The 26,785-nt window shown below is 44.6% G+C and overlaps 1 protein-coding gene and 1 long non-coding RNA gene across 2 annotated transcripts in view; one reads left to right on the forward strand and one right to left on the reverse strand.

The window, feature by feature from the left end:
* The first annotated feature begins 673 nt into the window (after positions 1-673).
* The window catches only part of GAD1 (glutamate decarboxylase 1), a 31,374-nt gene continuing 5,262 nt past the window's right edge, over positions 674-26,785 (forward strand). Inside the window, exons 1-14 of the mRNA XM_071562918.1 lie at positions 674-955; positions 2,092-2,237; positions 3,907-3,969; positions 9,416-9,574; positions 10,255-10,497; positions 13,186-13,276; positions 17,764-17,876; positions 19,248-19,363; positions 19,466-19,545; positions 19,744-19,798; positions 20,834-20,950; positions 21,110-21,174; positions 24,484-24,562; positions 26,136-26,285. Coding sequence (XP_071419019.1) covers positions 2,168-2,237; positions 3,907-3,969; positions 9,416-9,574; positions 10,255-10,497; positions 13,186-13,276; positions 17,764-17,876; positions 19,248-19,363; positions 19,466-19,545; positions 19,744-19,798; positions 20,834-20,950; positions 21,110-21,174; positions 24,484-24,562; positions 26,136-26,285 — 1,401 coding nt within the window. The 5' untranslated portion in view covers positions 674-955; positions 2,092-2,167. The remainder of the gene's footprint in view (positions 956-2,091; positions 2,238-3,906; positions 3,970-9,415; positions 9,575-10,254; positions 10,498-13,185; positions 13,277-17,763; positions 17,877-19,247; positions 19,364-19,465; positions 19,546-19,743; positions 19,799-20,833; positions 20,951-21,109; positions 21,175-24,483; positions 24,563-26,135; positions 26,286-26,785) is intronic.
* LOC139675350 (uncharacterized) overlaps positions 20,292-26,785 on the reverse strand; it is a 31,116-nt gene continuing 24,622 nt past the window's right edge. The window contains exon 5 of the long non-coding RNA XR_011698473.1: positions 20,292-26,263. This is a non-coding gene — a long non-coding RNA (uncharacterized lncRNA). The remainder of the gene's footprint in view (positions 26,264-26,785) is intronic.

The raw sequence follows: 26,785 nt of genomic DNA on the forward strand, positions 1-26,785 counted from the left end.
CGCAAAATGCAGGCGAAGCATGTTCGGGGTATGGTATAGAGTAACACAGGTGTGAGGTTGTCGGGGATACAAAAAACTTGATGTCTTAATGTTTCTCTTTTTATCAAAGGGATGTCTGCTATAAAATCGTAATTTAGCGGCAACATTGAGGGCAAGTCACAGGAATCCAGGTGTTTCCCTGCGGCGGTGTCCTTGCCTCTGCCACCCTCTGGCGGGGAGCAGGGCGAGCCGTTCTCGGGAACAGCGGGTTGAGCCAGCGGGGCACATCAGACTCCCGGCACGGCGAAGGGAGGGCAGAGGGTGTTGCTAAGCTACAGTTCACACGGACCCCGCCCGGCTCATTCATGGCCCGCACCGGGCTCAGGGGAGTGCCGGGGCCGCAGGGACTGACGGGCGGGAGTTTGGCCCCGTCGCCTCAGCCGTCCGTCGATGTGTGCGATGCTCTGCCGCCTGTTAGCACCGCCGGTAACCTCAGGTCAAGTCGGTGCTGTCTAGGGAAAGCCTCGGGCTCCGTCCGCACGGGGAGGGTTCAACGAGGCACTCGCGCGGTAGAACCCCAGCCCCGTGCGCCGCCCCAGGCGCGGCCGGGCAGCCCCACCCGCCGCGGGACTCAGCTCCGCATCCCGGGGCGAAGCGGACCAGAGGCAGCCGCCCGTCCCCGCCCCAGCCGACCGCCCCAGCGGTCCCCAGCCCCCGTGGCGAGCGGCGCGGAGGGGGTGGCGGCAGCCCTGTGACTCATGCCTGCGTCGAAGCTGATCAGCCGGCGATTCACGCTTGTAAAAAAGCAAATCCGAGCACTTCTGGGAAAAAAAAGGTCATCTTGCATTAAATTCCGCGGCGCGATTGGTATTCCGACGTCGTTTCTGGCAGAGTTTATAAGCGGCGGGTCGCTCCCAGGCTAGACTCACCCTGCCTGCCTGGGCTACGGCAGCAAGAGTGTCCGCTCGCTCCTTCGGTAAGTGTCCTCTAAACAGCATCCTATTTTTTCAAGATTTTGGGAACCTCTTTCAGGATCTGGAGCATTGTTTTCCCCTAAAATCGGTTTTGTTCGCTGTCGTACCTATAGAGGAATAACGGGTATTTTGATACCGCTAGCGCTTTAGACATCGTGTTAACCTGTTACTTCACTTCCAGGCATTGTCTCGAAAATCTCTCTTGCTTTGTGGTTTTTTTTTCGTCTTAAAGGAATTAGATATCTGTTTTCTATTGAAGTCATTGATCCTCTGCCTTTACACTCGGGTGTAAATGAATCGGTAGCTACCGATTTGAAAAAAGCCGCTAACAAAGAAAGCGTTGGTTCGTTACCCCGACCTTCATTTTCTTTACAAGGGAAAGAAAATAAATCGCAGGTAGCCGTGGGGACAAAGAGACGAGCCGGGCATTGACCCGGCAATTTTCAATCAGCGATCTTCTGTTGGTTATCGGAGCGCCGTGTCCGCCAGGAAAGAGCTGAACATCTGGAGAGGAGGGAGAGCTGGTCCAGCACCTTCCTTTCCCGAGACAGACAAGCCTCTCCTGCCATTTGCGCCGCGAAAGCGAGCGCGGGTACGGGAGAACCCTGGTTAGTGCTGGAGCACGTACTGGTCCCGATTTGCTGAAACGTGTGTGCAAATGCACATATGTGGCTCCTGCCATTGGACCTGGGCAAAACGCACCTTTGTGGTGGCTGGGGTTTATCTGTCAGTCTTTCCTGCATGCTTAGCCTGGAATGTGTTTGGTAACGCAGAGAAGCGGGCTCCGTTTGGGATTGTAGGTCGTTTGGGCTGGTGATTTCGAAGCCCGCTTTGCACGTTGATCTGCATTTGGCGAGAGCCATATAAATGCCCTGCTCAGTGGCCACCAATATGATTGCGATAGACTTCATGCTCTGCCACATCCGTCATTCAGGCACGGGGGGTAGCGCCCTAGCATCCAGCGAAGGGACGATTTTGCTCTTCAGCCTGCCGAGGCGTTCTCTCGGAGCGGTCGGCCCCTGCCCGTCCTGCAGCCGCCCCGGGACCTGCGTGGCTGCCGCCCGCCGGCGTCTGGACGGGACTTCGGTGTGGTGTTCCAGGAGACCGGACTACTAAATCCTCCTTTTCTTCGTTCCAGCAAATTCCTTGCTGCCCACCTCTCAGAGAAATATCAAGGAAACCCGGGCTCCGGGGACTGGGTTTTTTCTGAAAGGATGGCTTCCTCCGCTCCCTCATCCTCCAACGACGCTCCGGACCCCACCCCACCTAATTTACGACCGACAAGTAGGTTTTAATATTTTCCTCGTTTAAAGTGTTTTAGAGGCTTTCTCCACTTAGGCTCAGAAAGGCCAGTTTCGAAACGAAATGATACATCAGTGAAGCCCTGTTCCGCGCCGTTAAGCAAGGTGCGGAAAGTGCTCTACACAAAGAAACCATCTTCCTACTGGGAACAGAGAAGTTAGTCCGTGGCGAATAAAACGCCTTGAGGAAAAGCCCACCTTAGAGGCCAGCGCTGTCTTTATCTTACAGCCACAGCCGCATTTGAGGGATTTAGACAATAAACTGACCGTTCAGATGGCCAAAAATGGATATATTGTAAGAGGTGTGGAGTAACCGAATCCGTTAAAGGGCGACGGTACACCAGTGTCTTAAAGTGGGTGTCTCCCCCCTAGATTTTATAAATGCTAATGCTGCAGCTTCCTTTCAGCCTAGGCTGAAGCCTGTAATCAAGCGAAATTTGGATGCTAATTGCAGCTTTTCAAAGCGTTGTATTACTAATTGCTCTGAATTCGCCTTGAGTTATTGAGGTGTGAGCGGGAAGCAAAGGCTGCTGCAGGTGGATAGAGAATCAGTTTATAGCCCTGCCAGGCAATTCAGATCGTCGCCTACAAAAATAATAGTAAAAGAAAAAAAAAAAGAGGCTCGATGCTATAAAGCATCAGAGACAAAGAGCGGGCAACAGTAAGAAATGAAAGGTTGTCAGGGACAGCAGAGCGGGGAATAGCTTTTACCCGCACGAGGCACGAGCATCGAAGTCATTATTGTCATTATTCTGAAACTGGAAAAACGGGGGAGGGTGCGAACGGGAGCACTGGGTCTCGCTCCAGGCGCGGATGACAGGAACTGCTGCCTTCGACTGAGGTGTCACACGCAGAAATCGAATTAACTGGCAACACGGCTTAAAACAAGATAACTGCTGGCAGCAGCTCCCCGCCCCCGGGCACGGGCAGCGGCCCTGCCGAGAGGGCTCCTCCACCCGGCCAGGAGAGCCGTGGCGCTTCCCCTGCTCTCCCCTCCCCGGGAGCCGGCGCTGCCCTCCCGGCTCGGGTGGGCCCTCAGCGTCCCGGTTCTTCTCACACTTCTGCCCTCACGCCGCAACGCTCGGCCAGAGCCCCCTGCACTGCTGGACCCGCGGCTGCGCCAGGCGAGGGGCCGGAGAGGCTCGGCCGTGCCCGGGCCGCCCCTGGCGCCCCCTCCACCTTGGCCCAGGGCTTCGCTCCCCGCTTCCCCCGGGCTCAGCTGGGGCCGAGTGGGGCGTGTCCAGGCTGCGGGTCCCGGGGCTTGGGAAAGCGCCAGTCCCCTCTGCCGGTGAGGTCCTAGTAAGACCGTCGGCGGCCCGTCAGTCCGTCCGGAGCTCAGTCATGCAATTCCGATTATCTAGTCAAATACTATTTTTCACCCAATTAATTCCTGAACTCTTTTGTGACCCCATTTCACGCCACTTTATTTTAAGCTGCCACTTCCCTGGAGCCCCGCCAGTAAATGATGAGATGCTTGGGTCCCTAGTGCCTTTCTCTCTCCTCTGGGCGGCCCAGCATGTCACCTCCTGATATCCGAGCCTCAGCTGTCCCACGCCCAGCGCCCCCGGGCTCGGGAATCAGCCGTTTCTTGCGGCGATGAAGCCGTGCTGGGGCAGGGGGACTCAGGAGTACGACTTTGCCCTCTCTTTCAGCTTACGACTCGTGGTGCGGCGTGGCACATGGGTGCACCAGGAAGATCGGGCTGAAGATATGCGGTAAGTGCGTCTGTGCCTCCCCATCCGACACCCCACACCTCCACGGGTCACGACGTGCCCGCCCCTGCGGGGGCAGCACCGGCTGAGCGCCCCAGAGCCCGAGCGGCGCCTCGAGCGCCCTCTGCGGGCCACGGCTCCGCTCGGCACGGCTGGGCTTAGCTGGGGGCTCCGCTCGGCACGGCTGGGCTTAGCTGGGGGCTCCGCTCGGCACGGCTGGGCTTAGCTGGGGGCTCCGCTCGGCACGGCTGGGCTTAGCTGGGGGCTCCGCTCGGCACGGCTGGGCTTAGCTGGGGGCTCCGCTCGGCACGGCTGGGCTTAGCTGGGGGCTCCGCTCGGCACGGCTGGGCTTAGCTGGGGGCTCCGCTCGGCACGGCTGGGCTTAGCTGGGGGCTCCGCTCGGCTCGGCTCGGCACGGCTGAGATCACCTCGGCGATCCCGGTCCCGCCACTATGCCCTCCCCTGGGTTTGCATTGGCCGGGATTTTGTCGGCCCGCGGGAGGGACGGCTGCGGCCCCCTTGCCCCTCCTGCTACACACCGATAGGTGCGGGCGACGGGAGCCCCGGGCGGGGGAAGAGCAGGGCCCGCCGGGGGAGGGGGTTTGGCCACCTCTCACTGTCTGAATTTTTTCAACCTTATCTGACTAGAAAATACGGATCTCCGGGGGGGAAAAGATTAACGAGAGCCTTATTAAAGAGCAATTCGTCAGCTTGCTGTGCTGGTAAGATAGCGCTGGCAGCCAGTCAGCGCGCAGGCACATGAAATGCAGAAGGGAAACAAATGCACAATCAGATCGCAATGTTATAGCAAGAGATTCATTTACAGATAACAAGCTGTCTTCCTTCCCAGATTTCTCAGTAGAGCCTTCGCTTTTGGAGACTAACAGTCAAATCTTCGTTTTCTGATGGGGAGAATAATACAGTTCAGCCCATGCACTCTATGCATAGAAATTATTCCCCGTTTTTCCCATCTACCTCTATGGAGGGGATGGGAAATTATTTCGTGTGAGAAACGAACCTTTTTTCAAAGCAAAGGTGTATTTAAGCCGTTTTCCCTGCTTGCTCGAGTCGAAGTTCATTCACTAAACGTTTTGTTACCTGAAGTCTGGACTAGAAAAGAATCAGGGTGCGAATGTTTAGTCCTGTGTCTGTTAGAGATTTCACTGGTAGCCGCTGGCGACATTAACGAGTAGTCGCTTAGTTCTATAAATAGCTCCTGATCTGGGTTTAATGGACCGTTTCCCTACCAGTCCCTTCAGTGGCTGGAGCAATGGGCTTTTTTACCATCATTTTAATTTAGCCCGGCAAGCAGAACTGATAAAGTAACGCGCCGTTAGGCTTGCTCCGTGTTGCTAGACTACCGGGGTTACAGAGGGACATCGCAGCTTCTCTCAATGAGACCAAATACACTGAAAATGAAATATTCCACCATTTTGGATTTGAAAAGGGCAAAGGAGAGTATAGTAAAGGCTTTGTGAAGGGAATTCAAAGCAAGCAGGACTGCTGTATTTTTGGCTTGCGTTTGATGTTCATTTCTTCTTCACTAGCTGTTTTCTGTTTCACACGAAAAATATATCCTGAATAGCAGTGGCGGTTCAGAATAGTTGGATTTGATCACAAATTGCCTGTACGTGTCCTCCCACTAGAATTGAACACCTTCACAAGGACAGACAGGGAAGGTTGCCTTTGGTAAATATATAGAGTGAAATATTAAGGTTGCCAAGAATCCTAATTAAACATGCTAAACGAATTGATGTTTGACAATTCAGATGATATATCCTTGTCCTTACCTTTCACAAGACATCATTTTGGTCCCTAAATATTGTGCATTCACAAAGCTAAACAGCCACCTCGGAATTGTTCTTTCGGTGTGTATCACACAGAAATCGATTAACTTTGAAAGCAAACTTTAAATAAGGATTGACCTCAGAGAAAAGTCAGGTCTTGAACAATGAGTTGCTTCTTCCAATTGGGTTGTATATTATATGTTTGACATTTTCAGTAATTACGTATCCAAGATGCATGTCATTTCTTCTCAAATAACTGACAGATTTAAGGATTAGCTTTTTTTCCTCTCTGTTTGGAAGCCACTGCCTGAAAAGAGCCCGGCCAGTGCCATACCCCAGCATTCTTCATCTCCACACATATACACTTTAAAAAACCCCAAACCAAACCTATTTTAAAGCGGTTTAATGAACTGTCACGGCGGGCAAAGTATGGGCAGATTTGCCACTGTGTCTGGATCACTCCCACCCCGGCAATTATTATTGCTGGGACCAACACTGCTAACATTTGCTTGGCATCAGTGGAAATACTGACGTAGTAAAATTGCTCAGGTGCGTCTTCAGCTGCTTGGCCGCGGCCAGCTGATGATTCCAAGCCCAGTGAGCAACGCAGGACTGTGGGGTTTCAAAGGCAGCCATGTATGTCAGAAACCCGGCTTGTCTCCGGCGTCCGTGAGATTTATGCCGCCAAGTCACGTAGGTGGTGCTGAACACCCCGACTGCGGGAAGGACCAGGATCTCTCGCAGTCTCCGCCGACGTGCATTACCCGACGGCTGCGGTGCATGCCGGGACTCGGCAGGTCTGTCCCTGCCTCGGAAGCTGAGGATCACCGCAGGGCTGCGAGGCCGAGTAGGATTCACACGCCTGCCTTGTACGAGGTCTGATGTGAAATCACGGCGAATTTGTGGTCACGTTGCGCACCGAGGGACTCCGTCGCCAGTCTGGTCTCATTCGGCGTTTGAAAACTCGGTCTCTTAAAGCACATCTATAAAAATGTACCTGCGGGACAGACCTACTGCTGGGAAAGGCTGCGCTTTCCTCTGCTGCAGGAGAAGCAGCGTGGACGCTATTTCGTGAGTTGCTATATGCTGGAACTCTCCTACACTCGCCTCATTTTTCATGTAGGATACAGATGAATGGTCGCCTACAGTCATGCGCATCTTCCCGGGCGCGGAAGGAGCCCTCGAGGGCCGGCCGCCGCGCTTCTCTGCAGCCCGGGGTGCGGGTCGGCTCTGGGGAATGTCCTCCAGCCTTCCAGGGAGGAACTCGGAAAACAAGAGAGTCCGACGTCCCCAAAGCGGGTGCTGCGCCTGCACCGTAGGCTCTCTCTTGTACGGACTCTCCAGGTCCGTGAGAAGCCACCCTGGCCGAGGACCTGGGCAAACGGCGTTACCTGCAGCTGGATGGCCTGATCCTCCTTCAGGCTTTTGTTTTCTTTCCTCAGGGCAGTCCCACGCGACGCTCGCTGACGGGCCCCGTGAGCCGCCGCTTCGAGCCCCAGCAGGTCCCGGCTGCCGGGCTCGGACACGGCAACGGGGACGGGGAGCTCTGCGCGAAAGAACCGCCGGGCAGCCCTTGGAGCAAGGGCTGAGCTCCGTGTCCCCGACGCCTAGTTAGGTCAGATCCTTCAGTGGAGCCACTGCTTCGCTGGGCCCGATGCCAGCTGAACTGGAGGCAACTGCAGTATTTCCCGGTTGTTGGAGCGCTGCCTCCTTTTCCACCGAAGCCTCCGAGGAACGCTCTCCTCTGCGGGCCGAGAAGAGCGTGAGGTATGCGGCGAGGAGCACGGCTCTCGACGGGAGCGGAGCGCCGCTGCTCCTGCAGACATCTCTCCGCACGGAACTCATCCCACTGAGTATCGCCACCGAGCGCCTGGAAAAGAGACGGGTGGAAAAATAAAGCAAAATGAAGCCACAGGACCTGATGAAAGAGGATCGCTCTGTAATTCAGCCTAGATTGCACCTGCTTCGACATCAGCTGCTCCTCCTAATTAGCAGACGAACAGCACTAGCTGTTGCAGGAGCCAGTAATCGCTGCAAGGACCGCGAAAAGCAGTAATAACTAAACTAAATATGTACATATATACATACACACACACATACAACGTCATTGATCCTGGACAGCTAGTCTCAACTTATGTACGAAGAGTTTCCCTGAAAATAGGTTTTTTTCCCATTCGTAAAAGCATCACAGAAATAAACTAATTAATAGAAGATCAGTATTAAAAGACAAAACGTGAGATGTTCACTGACAAACTTGCCTGCAAGCGACCCTCCTGAAGGCTCGTTTAGGTGCCCGACTGTAGCAGAAAAGGCTGCCAGCCGGGTGCCTCAATTTCGGTAGCTTTTTAGGGACTGTCCGGCTGGCAGCAGCGTCTGAGGCACAGGTACCGTGGCCGGAAGCCATTGGCCCAGCGGCTCACTGTCGCTCCTTTTTCTTTCACGGAGGTATAGCCCCCATGCCTGTCCAAGCTGCAGGGGGCCCAAGTGGGTCGGCAGTGGGCCTCCGATGGGACGTGCCGGCAGTCCCGGTCCGCGATCGGGGCTTTGGAGAGCAGGGACACATGGCCGGAAAGCGGAGGGCGCTGGAGAGTAGCGGCGTCGCGGGACATGGGTGAGCGAAGTCACGATGTTGGTTCTTCACCTTGCTAAGCCCTCCTCTCTGGCAGATACTCCCAGCCGCGACGAGTCTTGGTTTCGATTGTTGCTTGTTTTGAAAGAAAAGAAAGAATAAAGGAGACGGGCGCCGTCGTAGTGCCCCCTCCAAACATACAGACGCGCTTGCTGCAACCTGGGAGGTCAAAATTCGGTGCCTTTAATGACTAAAAGCCCGACACCATGCGTGTTTTAGCGGGCGTCAGAAATTTAATGGACCAAATCCAGAAAATTAATTGTTGTCCCTTCCTTGTTAAAGTAGAGGGGTGTCGTTACTCGTCCCAGACCCTGCGTGGCGTTCACTCCCATAATTCTTGGGGTGAGTGGGTTTATTATTGCTGTCACACATAACAACGGCAGTCATGTTCAGGTCCTGGGCACCAGAGACACGTCTCCGATGAGAGCAGAGCTCCTTAAACCTCTGGGAATGGTTAGTGTTAGTATCAAAGCATCTCTTCGGTGGAAAATCCACATCAATACATACTGATAATAGGAAGGTGGGCTTATATGAGTGCTGCCGCTGTCCTTAGAGCTCTGGCACTCTCAGGATGGCTGCTCTAGAATGGCTGCTTGTTCTCATGCCTTTTGTGTGTAAGAGCACCACGAAGAAAACTGAAAATGGCCCTGATTTTAATCATACATCATTGCCCCTGTCTGCTAGGTCCATAAACTTCGCCTGCAGGCTGAAATAGCATTGACTCATCCTGAACTCTCTTCCAGTGGCTGATTACTGAAGTGGAATCTGTCTGATCGACTTAATAAGAATTTACCACTGCACTAAATGACGAAATTTTGTTTTTTGCATGGCTGCATTTTTGCAGTTGATGGCATTTTGAACTCTCCCTCCTGGAGGCAAATAATCCCCATAAATACTCTTATTCCTGACCTCATTAGTCAGATCTAGAGCTAACACCGCTTTTAACTGTTGTCTAGAGAGCTGCTTTAGGTATTTCTAAACATGCTGGGAAGAGAGAAAACTCTAACTTGTGCACCTTGCAATAACAATGTAGGGTTCCTGCAGAGAACCAACAGCCTAGAAGACAAAAGCCGGATTGTCAGCGCCCTGAAGGAAAGGCAGTCCTCCAAGAGCATGCTGGCGTGCGAGAACAGCGAGAAGGAATCCAGGTTCCGGCGCACCGAGACAGACTTCTCCAATTTGTATGCCAGAGGTAAACACTTTACAGCTTTTCCTTGCTCCAGCTAAGGCACGTCCCTTAATAGTCTTGCCCTCGCCTCCCTTGAAAGTGCAGCCACGTTCAGACGGTGCTTTTGCTTGGTTGATTTTGTGTGTGTGTGTTTCTTGGGACTCGCATGGGCGATGTATACAGGTTTCCTGAAGTGCAGTTTTACGAACTGTGGGTTGATCCTCTGCAGCTCAACTCCAGAGGTGGCTCTGAGGTTTCTCCAAATCCAGCATCGGGTGGAGAGTAATTTTATATTTTATGTTCTCCTTAATAAAATAGCAATCAAGCGGTCTGTGACTGCTGGTGCGGGGTCATTGACAAGAGTGGGGAAGGGAAATCCATCCTTTTGCGGGGCGGAGGTGGGGACGTTGCAGAGGAAAGGCAGGTGTGGAATTGGGATGCTTTGAGACCGCGGGAGGCGAGTGCGTTAGAGTTGCAGAGTGAGCTTTCTGACCGGGGCGCCTTGGAGGTGCCTCTGCGGTTGCCGTGGACGAGCTAGCATCGCCCTTTTCGGCTGGGCGAGAGGGGTCGGGACGCTGCCACGCTGCAGCCAGGCTGCGTTGGAGCCGCAGTTTACAGGTCCTTGAACGCTGCGGGCAGCCGAGGCTGGTTCATTTCCGCTTCTCTTCCCTAAAGCAAGCGCTGACAGCTGGTTTGTCCCACAGATTTGTTGCCCTCCAAGAATGGCGAGGAGCAGACCATGCAATTTCTGCTGGAGGTTGTGGACATCCTCCTCAACTACGTGAGAAAGACGTTTGACAGATCCACCAAAGTGCTGGATTTCCACCACCCACACCAGCTCCTGGAGGGCATGGAGGGCTTCAACCTGGAGCTTTCAGACAACCCCGAGTCCCTGGAGCAGATTCTGGTGGACTGCCGGGACACGCTGAAATACGGAGTGAGGACAGGTAGGTTTTTGCACACTACTCTGTGGAGAGTCTTTCCCGGGATTTTTCCCAGGTTCGCGGTGAAGCGAGCGTGATTGAACTCAAGGAGGTAAACCCACACCCTCTCCACGCCTGGAACTGTGCCTCCCTAGAGGCTTGGCGCCAGGGCTGTCTGTGGGCGCTGGAAATGTCTTTGATCAGAAACTTTAGTTACTGATGCTCCATCCGGAGCAACGGGTAGGGCTCACTGCTGTTTGCAGAGCACAGAAACAAGAGATTTTTAAGATGTAATCTCTTTCACTTGATGAAATGCGAGCCGTCTGTATCTCTGGGGAGCAATATCATTAGGTAAATGAGAGTATAAATGACACTGAATTTGCAGTTTTTCTTCTTTATGTTCATCAGACATTTAATGAAAAAGAGACTGAAATGCTAGGAATCATCAATAAAAGAACCCTGTGGAGTTCAGCCCATTACCTAGGAGCCCTGTATGTCCAGGTTCTTCAGAATCAGACTGAAATGCTGGTTTATAGTCACTTCTTTTACCGGGTGAGCTGTAGCCAGGCTCTAGAGCATAGTTAATGCTCTTTCAGGCTGTTTGGCCTGCAATGTTTTACATCTGTATCTACAGAAATCTCGGCTGGCAACAAGCCCTGAGTGCTGTACGTACCCAAGTAGGTCAGGAACTGGAGTGATAACGGAGCAGGTGCCGTGTCTCCCCTCCCCAGTCTTGCTCCAGCGTTTCGGGCCAGCTGCCCTCTTGAGCACAGCTCGGCTGAGCGCCCAGAGAGGGCGGCAGTGTCCCCACGGAGCTGGAGCGGCGGGAGCTCGCACGGCAGGGAGGCTGTTGCCTGGCAGTCTCTGGCTGGGCAGCTGCGAGCCATGGCTACTGAAGGACAGGGTGCAGCTTTCTGCGAGGGTTACCTATGCAGCTGTGAAAACTCAATGCAGTGCGTTCAAGGAACAAAATTTTGACAACAGGTGTGGCGGTTAGCGTTCTGTCCTTTTTTCCCATTTCCATGGTGGTTTAATGTATTCAGGGGAGTCAGGAGTATACTTCGATTTTGTACACTTTTTCAAAAGTGAGCGCGATTCACTCCCAAAGGCGTGGGTTGTTGGACAGGTGACCAGCAGCTAAGCTGCGCTCTGTGTGCCTGCACCTTTATTCCGCTATCGATCGCGCCGGCACGTCAAGCAACCTCCTCCCCTCACCCCGACCTGCCCTGGAGCTCTTCTGGGACCAGCAGGACCTGTCCCCGGGAGCTAACAGGCAGGTATCCGACCAGACACAAGCTCTGTTCAAAGCAGTACCTGGTGCAGCTTTAAAAATGATCTGCTTGGACCGTATGACGGCCCAGCTTCCCAGGCTCCTGGAGCTCACATTCTCTCTCCAGGAGGAGGCCCCTTTAAAGCCACCGGGGCTGAATTTGCAGGCCAGCCTTGGGAAACTGCAGGCTCGCTAACATCTTTGGGAGGTCAGCGAAATGTCGCTTAAGATAATGCCCAGGCCGTACGTCGTGGTAAGGGAGAGAAGTGCTGATTTGCAAAGCAAACAGCTAAGCCATGGTGGTATTTCTGGGCTCTAGCCCGAGCCGCTGGGTTCCCCGGGGCGGGAGCAGCTCTGGCGCTGCTCATCCTCTTTGGGAAGCGTCGCGATGTGGCAGCGCCGGCAGGGTCACGCCTCAGAAAGATTTCCTGCTGACATAGCTCGGGGCAGAATCACATTTATTTCTTCATGTCAAAAGACGCTGTTTTTCCCAGTGTTGAGCCGAATGTGACATGACAGGGTCCTTCCAGGCGTCGAGTGCTGACCCTCCCCCTCTGGGGGGCCGTCCTCTGTGTACTATCTGCGTGACATTTCCCAGGGAGCAGAGAGATCTAAATCATGACACCTCCCACCTCCCCTCAAAGCCCAGTTCAGTTGTTTGGAATTTATTCTCTTCATGCTAGAAAACTAAACACCCAGCAGTCGGGATTATTGCTTATAAAAGTTGTGAAAGCAACTTCGCCTGAAATGGAGGAACATGATTTACTTCGGTTCAATAGCAAATCCTTTGTTTAAGGAAGTGAATCGTAGCTTTTAAACCAAGTGGGGAAAGGGTGCGAGCCGAGGAGCTCGTGGGGGACCCCCTCACCCCGCTGCAGTGGGTCGTGTCCCCGGGATATTCCTCCGAGACCCCGCGAAATGCCGCTCCCGTGGCCCTGCAGCTCAGGAAGCCCCTGGCTCCTTCGCACCCCTCCCTCCCTCCCTCCCTCCTGTAGTCCTAGTCCAAGCGGCTGAGCCTTCCCCTTTCTCCATTCAAATGTAAATGGACACAGCACCTGCAGGTTGTTACGGCCAAGGGTTCCCTTCCTTGTAACCCTTGCCCGGGTTCTCAGCACGGTCGAGGTCGGGAGGGAGGTTCTGGGGCTGGCCGAACCTCTTGCAAGTTCAGCAGATGTTTTACGGGCTCAGTCGTCTCTGAGATTTTCTCTTGAATTTAAACGCTAATGATGCCACACAGGAGCTCCCTTCAAAGAGGTTTTTCAAGTTTGTAACAAGACACCCCTGAATCTTGGCTGAGGGTCTCCCTGTAAGGTTTGAAAACTTTGCTGCAAGTGTTATGAGTGCAAACTTGTCATTTTGTCAGAATAGCTGGACAGTTTAAAATTGAAATCTGAGAAATACCACTGCAGTTTGTTCTAAATTGCTCTCAATTCTCTTTCCAGGTCATCCTCGCTTTTTCAATCAGCTGTCCACAGGCCTGGACATTATTGGCTTGGCTGGGGAGTGGCTGACATCAACTGCTAATACAAACATGTAAGCAGTGCCTTGTCAACAGTGTCTGTGACTAGTGCTTACAGGGGCTGCCATGTAGCATGGTAGATATGTGTTGTTACAGACATGAATAATTTTCATATTTGAATGATGATTGCTGCATCTTCAATAGAAGTGTCTCATATTTTTCTTAATGGGGCAGTAATATAGCAAAAATAGTTATACAAAACTGAACAGTTTTGCCTTTCTGATAAATAGAGAGGCAAATATCCCAGAGTGGATGGTAAGAAAAACACGATTGTTCTAATATAATAACATGAAATTATTTTTCTTCATTTAGACCAGTCTTCTTTATCCTTTTTTTTAAAAAAAAACCTTTGTCTCCAGACTGAGCAACTCTGCAACTACCCATGTATTAACACTAGAATACAAAATACCTAAAAGTTTATTGTTTTCTGTCCTGTTGACTTCAGAGATAGCAGTCTTGAGGCAACACCTCCTGTTTATGTGCTGGTAAAGAATTGACTTCTGGGTAGCTTCAAGATGATTAAAAATGTAACATTGAAAAATAATTTGATGATAATGAAAGAATTAGTCTAAGATTAATGAAGTTGTGTGTAAATGAATAAATGGAAGTATAACAAAGTAAAATTTAACATCTGAATGTAACAAATAATAAACATTTCCTAAATTTTCTTGACCTCAAAATTAATGAGTGTAATTAATGAAAAAAAACACTAAAGAAAACCCAACCATCTAGTCAGCTCCTATTTATATTTTGATTTTTATATGCTCAAAAATGTGATGGAAATCCAAAGACGAGTAACAGACTGCTCTGTTTTAGTCCTGTACTTGATGGATGTGTTTTAACTCCAAAGCTCCCTCTGTTTTGAGCAGTTTGTTGCTAACTGTTGGAACACAGGAAATGTATCTACAGATTGGAAAATAACCCATGAGTACGTGGCTCATTAAATACAGCTGATTACTGGCAGCTCTGTGTGGATTATGAGCTGTGCCTGTTTTGTGACATCAGCTGCAACCAAAACCAGCCTACTCCTAGTAATAATTGTCTGATTTAGTTCTCTGTTTGCTAAAAATTAGTATGAGACACTCAGATTTAAAAGCTGTTTAAAAGAAAACCCAGCAATATGTATTTTGATTGTTAAATGAGTATTGCAAAATGCTCTACAGTGTTTTTAAATGCCTTTTTTAAATAGCACAATTAAAATGAGAACCATTCTGATCACATTTCTAAAAGAAAGCTTTGCTTGAAAGTTGTTTCTCTGTGACAAAAACATATTCCAGTGTCACTTTTTGCGAGACCCTTTTCCTTTGACTAAGTTATCCCAGTTTTGTTATCATTTTGCAAACAGTGAAATTACACAAATCTGATAGGACATGATAGAATTCAGCTCTGTGACAGGATTAGGAAATATTGCCATTGGTATTAAGAACATTGCACTCATTTATGCACCTCTTAAAGAGTAACTATTTTTTAATTGAGGTTGTTTTTTCTTTTGTTTGTTTTAAAAGCAAATTGTTAAATAACTAGTTCTGTAAAGCTGGTGTCTGACTTGTTCATGTTTTCAACAAGAACATATCTTGAAAACACTTCTCTATGAGCAAGACAATTTAGTATCTATTTGCTTGTATCAGATTTAGTAAGTGCAAAATAATACATTGATCTTTTCTCAGCAAACCAAGGTCAACATGGTGTGCTTTCAAATAACAGTAACTGCAAGTAAGGCTAAAGCAAGATGTTTGTAAAATACAATTCAAAGAACCGACAGGGAAGGTCATTAAAATATCTAAAATGGTCTCTGTAAGCTCTGGAGAGCATATTATTTGTTTTCAGCAGTGTTGCAGCACACAAGAGCAGCTTTTGACCTTTACCTATGAACTGTTCTAACCTATTACAGCTACATAAGCACATAACACACAAGTGACAGTAGCATTGAATTATGGTAGGGAATGTTTTCCATTTGCCATTTTTTTGTTTTCCACAACAAACAATACTTAAAATATTTATGAACAAGTAAAAAATATGGGTTTTATTTTGCAGTTGCGTTTTGAGTAATCAAAACTTCTGTACTGTTTTAAAAATGTAAATTATTATTAGGAAATGTTACTTAAATATCACTGTGAAAATAATGTATAAAATTTAACATAATAAGCTTCCCACATTGACTAGGAAATAATGTATCAATGTGTTATTCATAGCTCAATCACTAATCATGAGACCTTCTGGATGGAAATTTCAGAAGCTGCTGTTATTCTTCCAGTTCTAGAGCATTCTCTCCCCATGCAGCAGTCAACGGAGGTTAGGAAGCAATAATAATACCTGGAAGTTCTCTTTGTGCCCACTGTTAGCCGAAACATGAGAATCATATTGGTGTTTTCAGTTTCATGCATATATGCTTAAGAAAGTGTAACATAGGAAATTGATGTTTATTCTCAGAATGCTTTTTACATACTGGTAAACAGGAGAACAGGTAGGTGGAATGACTTGATGTGATAAAGTGTTTTGCCCTTTATTTGAGAGCAGAATTAAGCCAGCACTGGCTCCTACCAAAAAAGCCATTTATTTATTTTGTTAGTAAAGATCTGAGACTCATGGCTGTTCTAGTTAATTCATAGAAATGCCTGTAAAGGTTGTAACTGTATGAAAAATCTAATCAGCATTTTGTGTCAAGAAATTGATTCTAAATTTAGATGGTTCCTTCTAAGCCAATCATATTTTTTGTGTTTAATTGAACTTTTCAAAATCATTGAAATTTAAAACAAGTATGTTGGAATGAACCTCAGCAAGATGTCATTGGTAAAATCATAGTCATAATCTAATATAGCTGCATTGGCCTTGCAATTTATAATCTTGTGCAGTCCTTTATTTCTTTTCAGTTTTTGGAGACTCAGAAAATAATTACAGAATAAAATAAATAAATACTATTTTACTTGCACTTAGGTATACTCAAAATTCCCCTTGTGAACACTTGGTATTTTATATGCAAAAAATTTGCTTAACATTATATATTTTTTTCTATAAGCCTTCTGGGAATCATGTAGGGATCAGTGTGCAAAGTCTCAGGATAAAATTCAAATGTGTTTTAACTGGTGGAGAAAAAATCACACTGACTTCAACATATCTTGTTTTGAGTTGCAGTGATCTGTACACTGACAAGTTCCTGTTGATTTCAGTTGATCTGGAATACATTTTAGACTTGTAGTGCTTAAAAACAAAACAAAACAAAACACCACCATGCCCCAATCCCCACCCCACTATTAGCAGACACCAGTTTATTAATTTTGTCTATTTGTAAATACTGGCAGTGCCCAAATTTCAGATCCATGTTCAAATGTCTCTGGCAGTTCTAATGATAATAAAAGCAAAATAAGTAGTATTTTGGCTTCTGAAAATAGCAGTTATAACAATTAAACAAATTGCAAGTGTTTAATCTTAAAGGAATGTTTTAAAAATGGTGGTGGTGTTTCTTTGATGGATTAAGGATACACAAAGATTGAATTAAAAATTGACACTTTAAGTACCCACTGTAGCTGTAAAAACAAACAAGCTTTTTCAGACACTTATTTTCTTCTTAATATCATGTCTCCTTCAAGTGTGCTGCACTTATTCCAAAAATATCATTTTGGTATTAAAGAGACAACACATACCTTTTGACAAAGCTATTTAAGTTGAAGACATCAGTCAAATATGAAGTGTCAGGATGTCATATTCTGTTGACTCCTTTGGAAATCACGGATTGGTTGTTTTGTTTCTCCCTGCTTCCTTACCTTTTTCCCCCATACACAGCAAGCAGAGTTTGTTTACAGCAGCAGCAATTTATCCACGTACCTTGAGCACCAAAACCAGTTGTATGACTGTCACTTTCCATCCATGTATCTGACTGTGCCATTGGGGCATAGCAGGCCCTGTAATGTTTTTTTCCCCTCATTAAGGGGATACAATAGTTGACTGCTGACTTGGTTTTGGTAATTAGTAATTAGAAAATCATCATTTATAATTACTCTTGACAGTTATTGATTACACTGTATTGTAGAAATAAGTTGTCCTTGGAGATCATCAACAAAATAAATCCACATAATTAATTGTACTTAGACTTTGAAACCGTAGCTCAATACTTCTCATTGTGGTTGTGTTTAGTCAATGAAGTTCACTGTTTTCATAAGGATTTGGCAGGGTGTTATTCCACAAGTGTGGAACTCGCACTTTGGGAAACAGGACCATCTAGTACAGCAGTCAGCAGTGCTATGATGGTGAACATTAGGTCTTACATTCACTATATAGAAAGCTGCAATATAACTGATACTGCAGTTTTCATTCACTAATATTTCCAGTATTATCTTCCTGAGGATTTTTGCTTAGGTAAAGGTTGCAGTATCAGAACTCCAGCTTATAGGAAAACTTTTAGAAACCTCAAGTACTTTTACAAAGAATCATAGACTGGGGATTTATTGCATGTTTTTAGAATCTGTATATGATTTTGTTTGTTTGTTTTGCTTTTTTCATGCAGGTTTACCTATGAAATTGCCCCTGTTTTTGTCCTCATGGAACAAATAACACTTCGAAAGATGAGGGAGATTATCGGATGGTCAAATAAAGATGGTGATGGAATATTCTCACCTGGTGAGGTTTTCTTTGTTCTTATGGTTTGAGTAAAACTTCAAAAGTTAAAATAAACATAGCCTATGTCTGAATATCCAGACTATCTGCAACACAAAGTAATGAGTCAGATATTTAGAAGCAGGAATGCTTTGTTTAAACATCCCACAGAAAAGCTCTCTGTATGGTTACGTATCATGGCTGGCCAACATTTTAAAACTTGACTATGGGCTCTGGTATATAGTCAGGCATTTAAACACCCCTTTTGTGTGCTTCATTTCTGGAGGTGCTGAGCAACCACAGTTCCTGCTGACCAATAGTTCTTGAAAATCCTGTACTGACTGGTAGACAGTGAGGATTTGGGCTCACAGTCAGGAAAAGGCTGTGGTTACCTGGCACTTTCTGGGACATGTTCTCTGGGAGATAATCTGACTGGATTCACAAGTGTAAGTCCGGTATAAAGACCAAGACAAAGCACAGGAAAGTGACATAGAGGCAGAGAGCAGTGACAGATATGACTGATGATGAATCATGTGGAAGTCCTGGGCCAATGTGTGGACAATATGGGTGCCCAGCAGAACTCCAGATTTCTGGGTTTGGCATGAGGGGACACCATCCTGTTACAGAGGATAAAGGACAATATCACCTCCTTTTGGAACAGGCCACATAAAGTCCAGGAATGCACACTTGGTGATCTCCAGTCCTATCTGCTAGAAAAATACAGATCTTTCTCAGTGTTTTCATGAATGAAAAAACATTAGAGGAAGAAGTTGTCCTAGACTCATGGATGAGACTGATTTTACTAAAGCTTGAGGTATGCATCAAAAGAACTGAGATAATTGTCCAGGGCTATTTTAGCAGCAAACCAAGAGAAATAGGTGCTTTTCCTCAATTCAAATTCTTCAAAAGTAAGTGTCAAAATAGATTAGCTGAACTGTAGCCTGTGAAATGCCTCTTTCCCTTAACTGACTGTAAGGAAATTTAGAATAACTAGCTTAGCTGTAGAAATCTTTAAGGCATCTACTTCTATATCTACAGTAAGGTGGGATAAATCCATCCAATATGTGACATTTCTTCAGCCTCAGACAAGTTGATAAGTTCCTGTTGTTCCTGCTAATTGTCATACAAAAGCCACACAATGAAAGCTGAACTTTTTGGGAATGTGTTACGAAATGTTAGTGACTGAAAGACGATGGATTGGAAATTCTATCACTCTCACTTTCCAGATGGTCTGTCCTATGCTATTTAAACAGATGCCTGTGCATTTCTGAGATATTTTTTCATAGTTCACTGCCACTTTCATTGCATTATGCAAATGAGACTTGTATGTCTTTAATAGAATATGCATTTTTTCATTATCACTATTTTATTATTCATTCAATTCTTCATTCACAGGAGGAGCTATCTCCAACATGTACAGCATAATGGCTGCACGCTACAAGTATTTCCCTGAAGTCAAAACCAAAGGCATGGCTGCAGTCCCTAAACTGGTTCTCTTTACCTCAGAGCATGTGAGCTTCATACACTGCTAATTCTTAATTTGTTGATGTATGGTGTGAAAATACCTCATCATTAAACCACTACTCCATTTGACGTTCTTGTGTTTGCTGCAGAGTCACTACTCAATAAAGAAAGCCGGAGCTGCACTTGGATTTGGAACAGATAATGTTATTTTGATAAAATGCAATGAAAGGTAGGATGAATGCTAAGGGTTTGATAGATTAAATGTGTTCACCTGTTAAATTTGTTGTATTGTGTTTAAGGACTGATTCAGTACAGTGTGTCAAGTTACTAATGGCCTGTTGAGAAAATCCTATTAAAGTATTTCAACTGTAGGTAGTATTTCCATGTACATCCTTTAATTGTCTTTTTGTTTTTATAATAATTTTAGAGGCAAAATAATACCAGCTGATTTGGAGGCAAAAATTCTGGAAGCAAAACAAAAGGTTTGTGTTTCTAAAAAACAGTGCTTAGATGCTTGCCTTAGTAAAATTACTTCTTCCTTTGAAGCCTGAGGGCCGACATTAAGGAGAATATTATAATGATATAAATATCATAATAATATTTTCGGATGTTTATACATTCATGTATTGTTTAGTGAAGTATCTGTATGTCTTGCTAAGGTTTCCCTTTTCTGTTTTAAAACAGTATTTTTAATTCTTCAACCACATCTGTATTTCATGCCTTTTAAAAATAACTTTCTGTTGGGAAATAAATGGAAATAAGCATGAAAACATGAAACTAAAGCTACTTTTATCCAAACTTCAAAGTTTAGACAAAACCATAAAAAATTCGATAGAACCCCTAAAAATTATAGAGATTTCATGTGTGATACTGCAGAGTTGGTAATAAAGACAGGAAGCTTAATTTTTTGAGGCATTAATTGTTATTTCTTGAATCAACACAGTGAAAAATCAATTAATTTTGTACAAAGCAACCAAAGTTAGAGCAATCAAGATTATTATTTTTTTATTTCTTAACTTCTTTCCATTTGGGCACTCTATGAAATTGCAGTTCACATTTATTTCATCTAATTCAAAACGGTCTTTCTTCAATCAGATAGTTCCCCATTTACTGCTCGTGTTTTGAATTGTTTTGTTCTGCTTCGTTCTGTTTATTAGTAGATAAAGACTAAAGGACCAATTTCAGGCTTTCAAATCACAACTTACAGACCACATTTAATTAATTTTCTTTTATACTGCTGTAAAAGTCACAATTTTACTTGACTATTGCTAGAATTCTACCATTGTTTGAATCTCCTCACTGAAAAAGATTAGACAAAGTAATGCTCTTTATCTTCTGGCTAGTTAGTTTTGTGAAGTTACAATACAATAAAAACAGTTTGTTTTTATCATGTATATGATAAGTTATTTTCTTCTGTTGCTTATGTGTACCTTTCACATGGGAAGAAAAACATTTTTAAGGTTGGAAAATAAGAAAGAGGTTGGAATTTATATTTAATATTTTTATTTTTATTTTAGGGATACATTCCTCTTTTTGTAAATGCAACTGCAGGCACAACAGTATATGGAGCCTTTGATCCAATACAGGAGATTGCAGATATATGTGAAAAATACAACCTCTGGCTCCATGTAGATGTAAGTAACTGTAAAAGTGCTGCTATTCAAGCAAAAGAGGAGCTTTTCTTACACTTGTTTTGTCTTCAATTAAAATATTTATTACTAGATCCTGAGTAAATTAAAATATGTCGAGCTTTTTTAAAAAAATCAGTCTTCTCTTTTTTCTGTCTCTTCCAGGCTGCCTGGGGAGGTGGACTCTTAATGTCCCGAAAGCATCGGCATAAATTGAATGGAATAGAAAGGTACTGCACGGTGCTGATTTGTGATACTGTTATGAAAGTATTTTTGTAAGGTACATGACACTTCTCAAATTCATGAAAATACTAATTTGCTAAATTAAGGACTTTAAACACTATATTAAAAAAAGCAAGACAGACAGGAAAGGTGTGACTAGGAAGACTGAAATAGTGCTGCAGAAGAAAACAGTGATATACCATTGAGTAAAAGGTAAGCTTTCATTTGATTTGAAGGAGGACAAAGATATTACTTGGTAAAAAGGAAGGGAAATTGTTCTATTCTCATCTTTGAAGGGATCATAAGTCTTGGAATGGGTGAAGAAGGATTTGAGGAAAAAAAATAAGTGTGAGAGCTAAACAATCTCTGAAATGTAGGGCTTTGAGAATAGCAGTGATAAATTAGGAATCCAGGGAAGGTGTTTGAGCATGGATTCCCATGAGGGGAAGCCATGACAGAGCGTGGATTCATAGAGGTTCTCTCCTGAAAGATGGTTGCAGTTTTTCCAGAAAATAAAGTGTATGTTCTGCTTGAAAATGAGTGTTCTATAAATGAAAGTTTATATATATACATATATATATATACACACACATATGCTTGCTTTTATATTGTTTATATATGTACAAAGAAAAAATGTATTTGTATACAACAGTGAAAGGAATGAGAAACTGAATTAGCAGCAATTTTTAGGGACAACTTTCAGTACCTATAAGACTGGAGAGGACCATGATAGCACAAAGCTGTGTCAGGGAGAAGTCTGAGGTCATTTACAGGGAGGCCAGAAAGGGTTACAGACACCATGTCTCAGGGCACAGGGGCCTATGAGTTGGTGCCACGTGAGATTACATGAAATGAAAAGGAAGCTCTTGTAGAAGGCCAGATGAAATCTCTAGAAAAGAGCACGTGTTTCCCCCCTGGTACATAACCCAGGTTGCCAAGATGCCCACTGATACCAGAAGCCAGCCTTTAATAAATAATTGAACCAAATTTAAAGAGGCTAAATGTTTGTGTTGATAGTGATGGCAGAGTGAGACTGTGACCCTCCCACTGCCTCTTACAATTCAGACCGAGGAGTCATTCCAGGTGTAGCCTTCGGCACAGTTGTTCCCATATCCAGTGATGACAAGACTGTAGAAGATACTATGTTTATAACCCCATGGGTGTGTTTGTCTCTAGATTTCCTCTGAAACTGCTCTATCATAAAACACTGTCTATCTGAAAAAAATCAGAAAAGAAACAAAGAACCAGAAACTTAAGATCTTTTTCATCATTGCAGATATCAGCCTCAGGGAACCAAAAAATATTTGAAGTAAGCTTTATCTGTGTACTCTTAAATTAGTACCAAGTTGCCTCCTTGAGTCAACCGTGCTGAATGTTGGGCACCCTGTAAAGGTGTAGAATGAGTACAGTGACCAATGCTCTTCCTTAGGGAAAACAAGGTTTCCTGATGCTGGGCATCTCATACAGTAAGTGAAGACAAAGTAGACTGTAAAGAACAGTGTGCAGAAAGACAGGCAGCAAAACCACACGGACCCTTCCGCTGCAAGGACGGCAGTGTGTGGTGTGTGCTCTGAGGCAGCAGAATCCTATCAGACTCTGCCCGGTCCCAGTTGCCAGTCACTCACATCTAGGATGAGGTCAGCATTGTAAAATAATTTTCTTAAGTTACAGAGGTTTGGCCACAGGAGTTTGGCACACCTCTTTTGACCTGAGGTCAACCCAGAGGTGCTAATTAAGGCTTTAATTTTAAACAAATAGAGAAGGCAGCAGGCCACAAAGCGTGAAATTATTTCTTTTCTAGTCAGCTATATGGATCTTCAAACATGGGCTGGGGCCCACATGTACTGTGTAATTGCTTGTTGTGGGCCCAGCTGGGCTCTGCTGCCAGCGCTGAGGCTGCTCAGAGGCACTGGCATGTAGGACTGACTTGATGCCGTGGTACAGAGCTGGGGTTACTTGTGGTAGAACAGCCTCTGGCTGGCTGGCTGCACCAAGGAGAGTGGCATCTTCATGTTAAAACAAACCTAATGCTCCTTGGGAAAAATAAAATTGTTTGGAACCCTGAAAGTTAAATAAATGTGCTAAACTGAAGCCATGGTGTTTCTAAAAAGGAAAGGAGCTGTTACATAAATTTCTGTTTCTTGTCTACTCTATCTGAACTGTTAGTAGAGCTTTTTAAAAGATAAGTGCTTCATAAGTATGAGCTATATATCTGTTGATTTGCACTGCATAAGCAGGACATTTTAGAGTGATGGTGAGCTCCGCAGGTACAGCATAGACTGCACTGTTCTTTTGACTTAGCGTGCTACAGTCTAACCTGCAGGCAGAGGCTGGAATTGTATTCAGAAATTAGTGTTCCTCACAATGGAGTGAAGATATCATTGTGTTTCTTGAAACAGAGGAACTATGGTTGTATCTGTGTCCTCTGAGAGCAAGGTGCACAAGAGGAGGAAATACCTTTTAATTTTCTTTCAACCCCATTGTAAGGAGACATGAATAGTCTGTGAAAAACCATTATGCAGTTTGCTTCTCTGGAAAATGCACTGAATCAAGGAGACAATTAATTACCTAGGGTGAAGAGGTCAATGGATGTGCAATGTTGGCACATTTATTTTAGCATCACCATTAAGCTCCCTAGGATAGTATATTAAAAATACAGAACATCTCATCTGTTTGACTAGTAAAGGAGGTGATCTTGTGCATTCATTTGTGTTTACACATAAAAAGTCTTAAGCTTTACACACGGAATGGTAGGATTATGATGTAAAGTTTTAGAGCCTTTTAACAGTCTGGGCATGACGGGGTAGAGCTGTGGTTCTAACTGTGAAAGCAGGTAAGTATGCAGAGTGTCTTTTCCTTTGCTTTCTACTTTTCCAGCAGCTGTTCAGTAAAGAACATGTATTCTCCTAGAATTTGTACCAGTCCCTTAAATTCTCTGACACCATCACTTTCCCCGTCAGTACCTTGAGCTGATAGAACATGTCAAACTGGTTTTGTTATTTTTATTAGTGGTCTTCCTAGAAGCAGCATCTTCTCAGGATGATGTTACCGTATCAGCTAATTAGTCTGTTACTGATTAGCTGATATTAGCAATAATACACACTTAGTCACATATCTGACATTGCAATGTTAACACAAAAACAAATCCTTTCCTGGACAGCATAGCTGGGAAAGAAGACACTTGAGTCAGTAATAATCTCAGTGGTATCATCATGGTCAAAACTCCATATATTTCCAGCTGAAAGCAGAAAAAAAAGGTGATTGCTTCAGGTTGTTTTTGTTTTCCAGAACTATCTGAATATGTAATTTTTTTGCAGAGCCAACTCAGTCACTTGGAATCCACACAAGATGATGGGAGTGTTGTTACAATGTTCTGCCATTCTTGTCCGGGAGAAGGTCTGCCTTATATTTAATAATAAAACATTAAAAGAGTAAATATCAAGCCCTACTTTTTAAGAGGATAGTGCAAAATCTGTTTAATTTCAAAACTTTTTTTTGGAAGGAATGATTGTGTGGATTTACATTGTGTTTAGGGAGTTGTTTTATTTTTCCTGGGTTTGGGGGGCTTTTTGCTTAAAGCTGTAGACAGTATGGGTCAGATCTTTAGCTGTTGGGTCTTTGCACATTCTAATAGCAACAATAGAGCTATGCTGATATACTTCATCTGAGCACCTGTCCTGTTGTTCCTATGACATATTGAACATACACCTTTGGTCTCAGTACTTGGACAGAGTCTAAACTTCTTAAATAGAGAGCAATTTTTTTACCTTACACAGTGCTTTAAAAGTTTCTCAGTTCTGTTGGAAAGAAAATGTTATGACTCTTTCTATAATTTTTAGGGCTTTCATTTAGGTTCTTTGTTGTCATCAATGAAAACAAAACCAGTGTGTTATTTCTTTCAAGCAATGAGTAGTTTCCTTAGTTGATTAAAAAAGAAGTCATATCATCTGTGGATAGGACTAATTATATTGTCCACTAATTTCTGGCATGCCAATTGCTACTTGAAGAAGAATTTAGTTGAAGAAGTAATCCCTGAATTAGCATGGAAGAGTTGGGAGTTCCAGCCCTAGGTCTGTCATTGGTCTCCAGCTGATTCATCTCTAAACTGAAGTTTGCAGCCCTTAATTCCCTTTAGAAAACGCATCTATTGGAGGGAAGCAATAGCCTTTGTTTAGTGGCATGCATGCTTATTGTGCCATCTATTGAAGGACTTTGGCAAGAGTTTTTGTTCCTATATGAGAACTTTGATAGGTGTTCTTGCATTTATCAGACAAACTGGTGTCTTTGAGCTTCTTCCAGAAACCACCAATAAACTCTAAAGGAAAGGCAAACCACTTAGACATGTCACGTGTGTAAGACTTCTGTGTAACATACAGGAAATTGCTTCTCAGGGTTTCCTTCAGAGATTTTTACCAGTAATCCATAGATTTCTGTTGGTTTGTGAACCCTATTTATTTGTGAGCAAAAAATGTCTGATTTAGGTAATCTGTACTTATATTTATCACTAGTGTAAAGTGTTATAAAGCTGGACAATATACAAAGTTGAAACCTTCAATTCAGTTTTTTCACCGCATTTCATGTAGCTTTCTGTAGCACTGAGAGACTTTATTCTAGTGTGTAATTTAACAAATCTGAAATGTGTTAAGAACATAACCTTACAAATTGAAGTGGACAACACTAATATCACAAACTAAGTATCGAAATTAATTGGAGAATGTTTTTTCAAGTATGGGTGTGTGGGTGTGTAAAACCATATGACTATTCAGGGAAAACTAAGAGAACCACCTTAGGTTGTGAATTTGGTTCTGTGGCTCAGGTTTAGAAAACAAGGTCAGTAAGTTATAATATGGCCCATTATAGAACAATTCTTCTGCATATGTTTGAAATACATCTTTATACATTATTAATGTCTCCAGTTTCTTATGACATATGCTATGTAAGTCATATAAGTACATGTTGTTCATTACAGGGTATACTTCAAGGCTGCAATCAGATGTGTGCAGGTTATCTCTTCCAGCCAGACAAACAGTACGATGTCTCCTATGACACCGGGGATAAGGCAATACAGTGTGGTCGACATGTGGACATTTTCAAATTCTGGTTGATGTGGAAAGCAAAGGTAAAGAACAAAAGTTTATCTCAAAATCCAGAAATGTATTTATTGAATTTATAAATCTCATGTAATGGAACACTTCATTTTAACATAAATATTTGTGTAATTGCAACCTCTAAACACATAAGTATTCAAGTATTAAGTCAGAAAAGAACTATTTGAATTGTAGAACAATTTTAGCCATCAGTAAAATCAGATGGCAATTAGAAGAAAGGTTAAGTCACTAGGTGAGTCCTTCAGTAAAACCAATGAGAGCAGGACATCAAAATGGTCTTTTGTTGTGATTCTATACACTTACATATGTATTTTTATGACACATTACTTGTAGTAACAGCAGAGCAGCCTTGATGACTTACAAGAGTCCTTTGAACATGACGTTGCAAAGCATGGATTTTATAGGCAACTTGGAAAACAAAGCCTTTTTCTCAGGAAGCTTTGCCCAACTGATGATTTAACAGTTGGTTACCTGGTACTACCGAGGTGTGCCTGAGTGGCTGAATTTAAGC

The sequence above is a fragment of the Pithys albifrons genome, chromosome 8 (assembly GCF_047495875.1).
Source record: "Pithys albifrons albifrons isolate INPA30051 chromosome 8, PitAlb_v1, whole genome shotgun sequence".
Taxonomy (NCBI): Eukaryota; Metazoa; Chordata; class Aves; order Passeriformes; family Thamnophilidae; genus Pithys; species Pithys albifrons.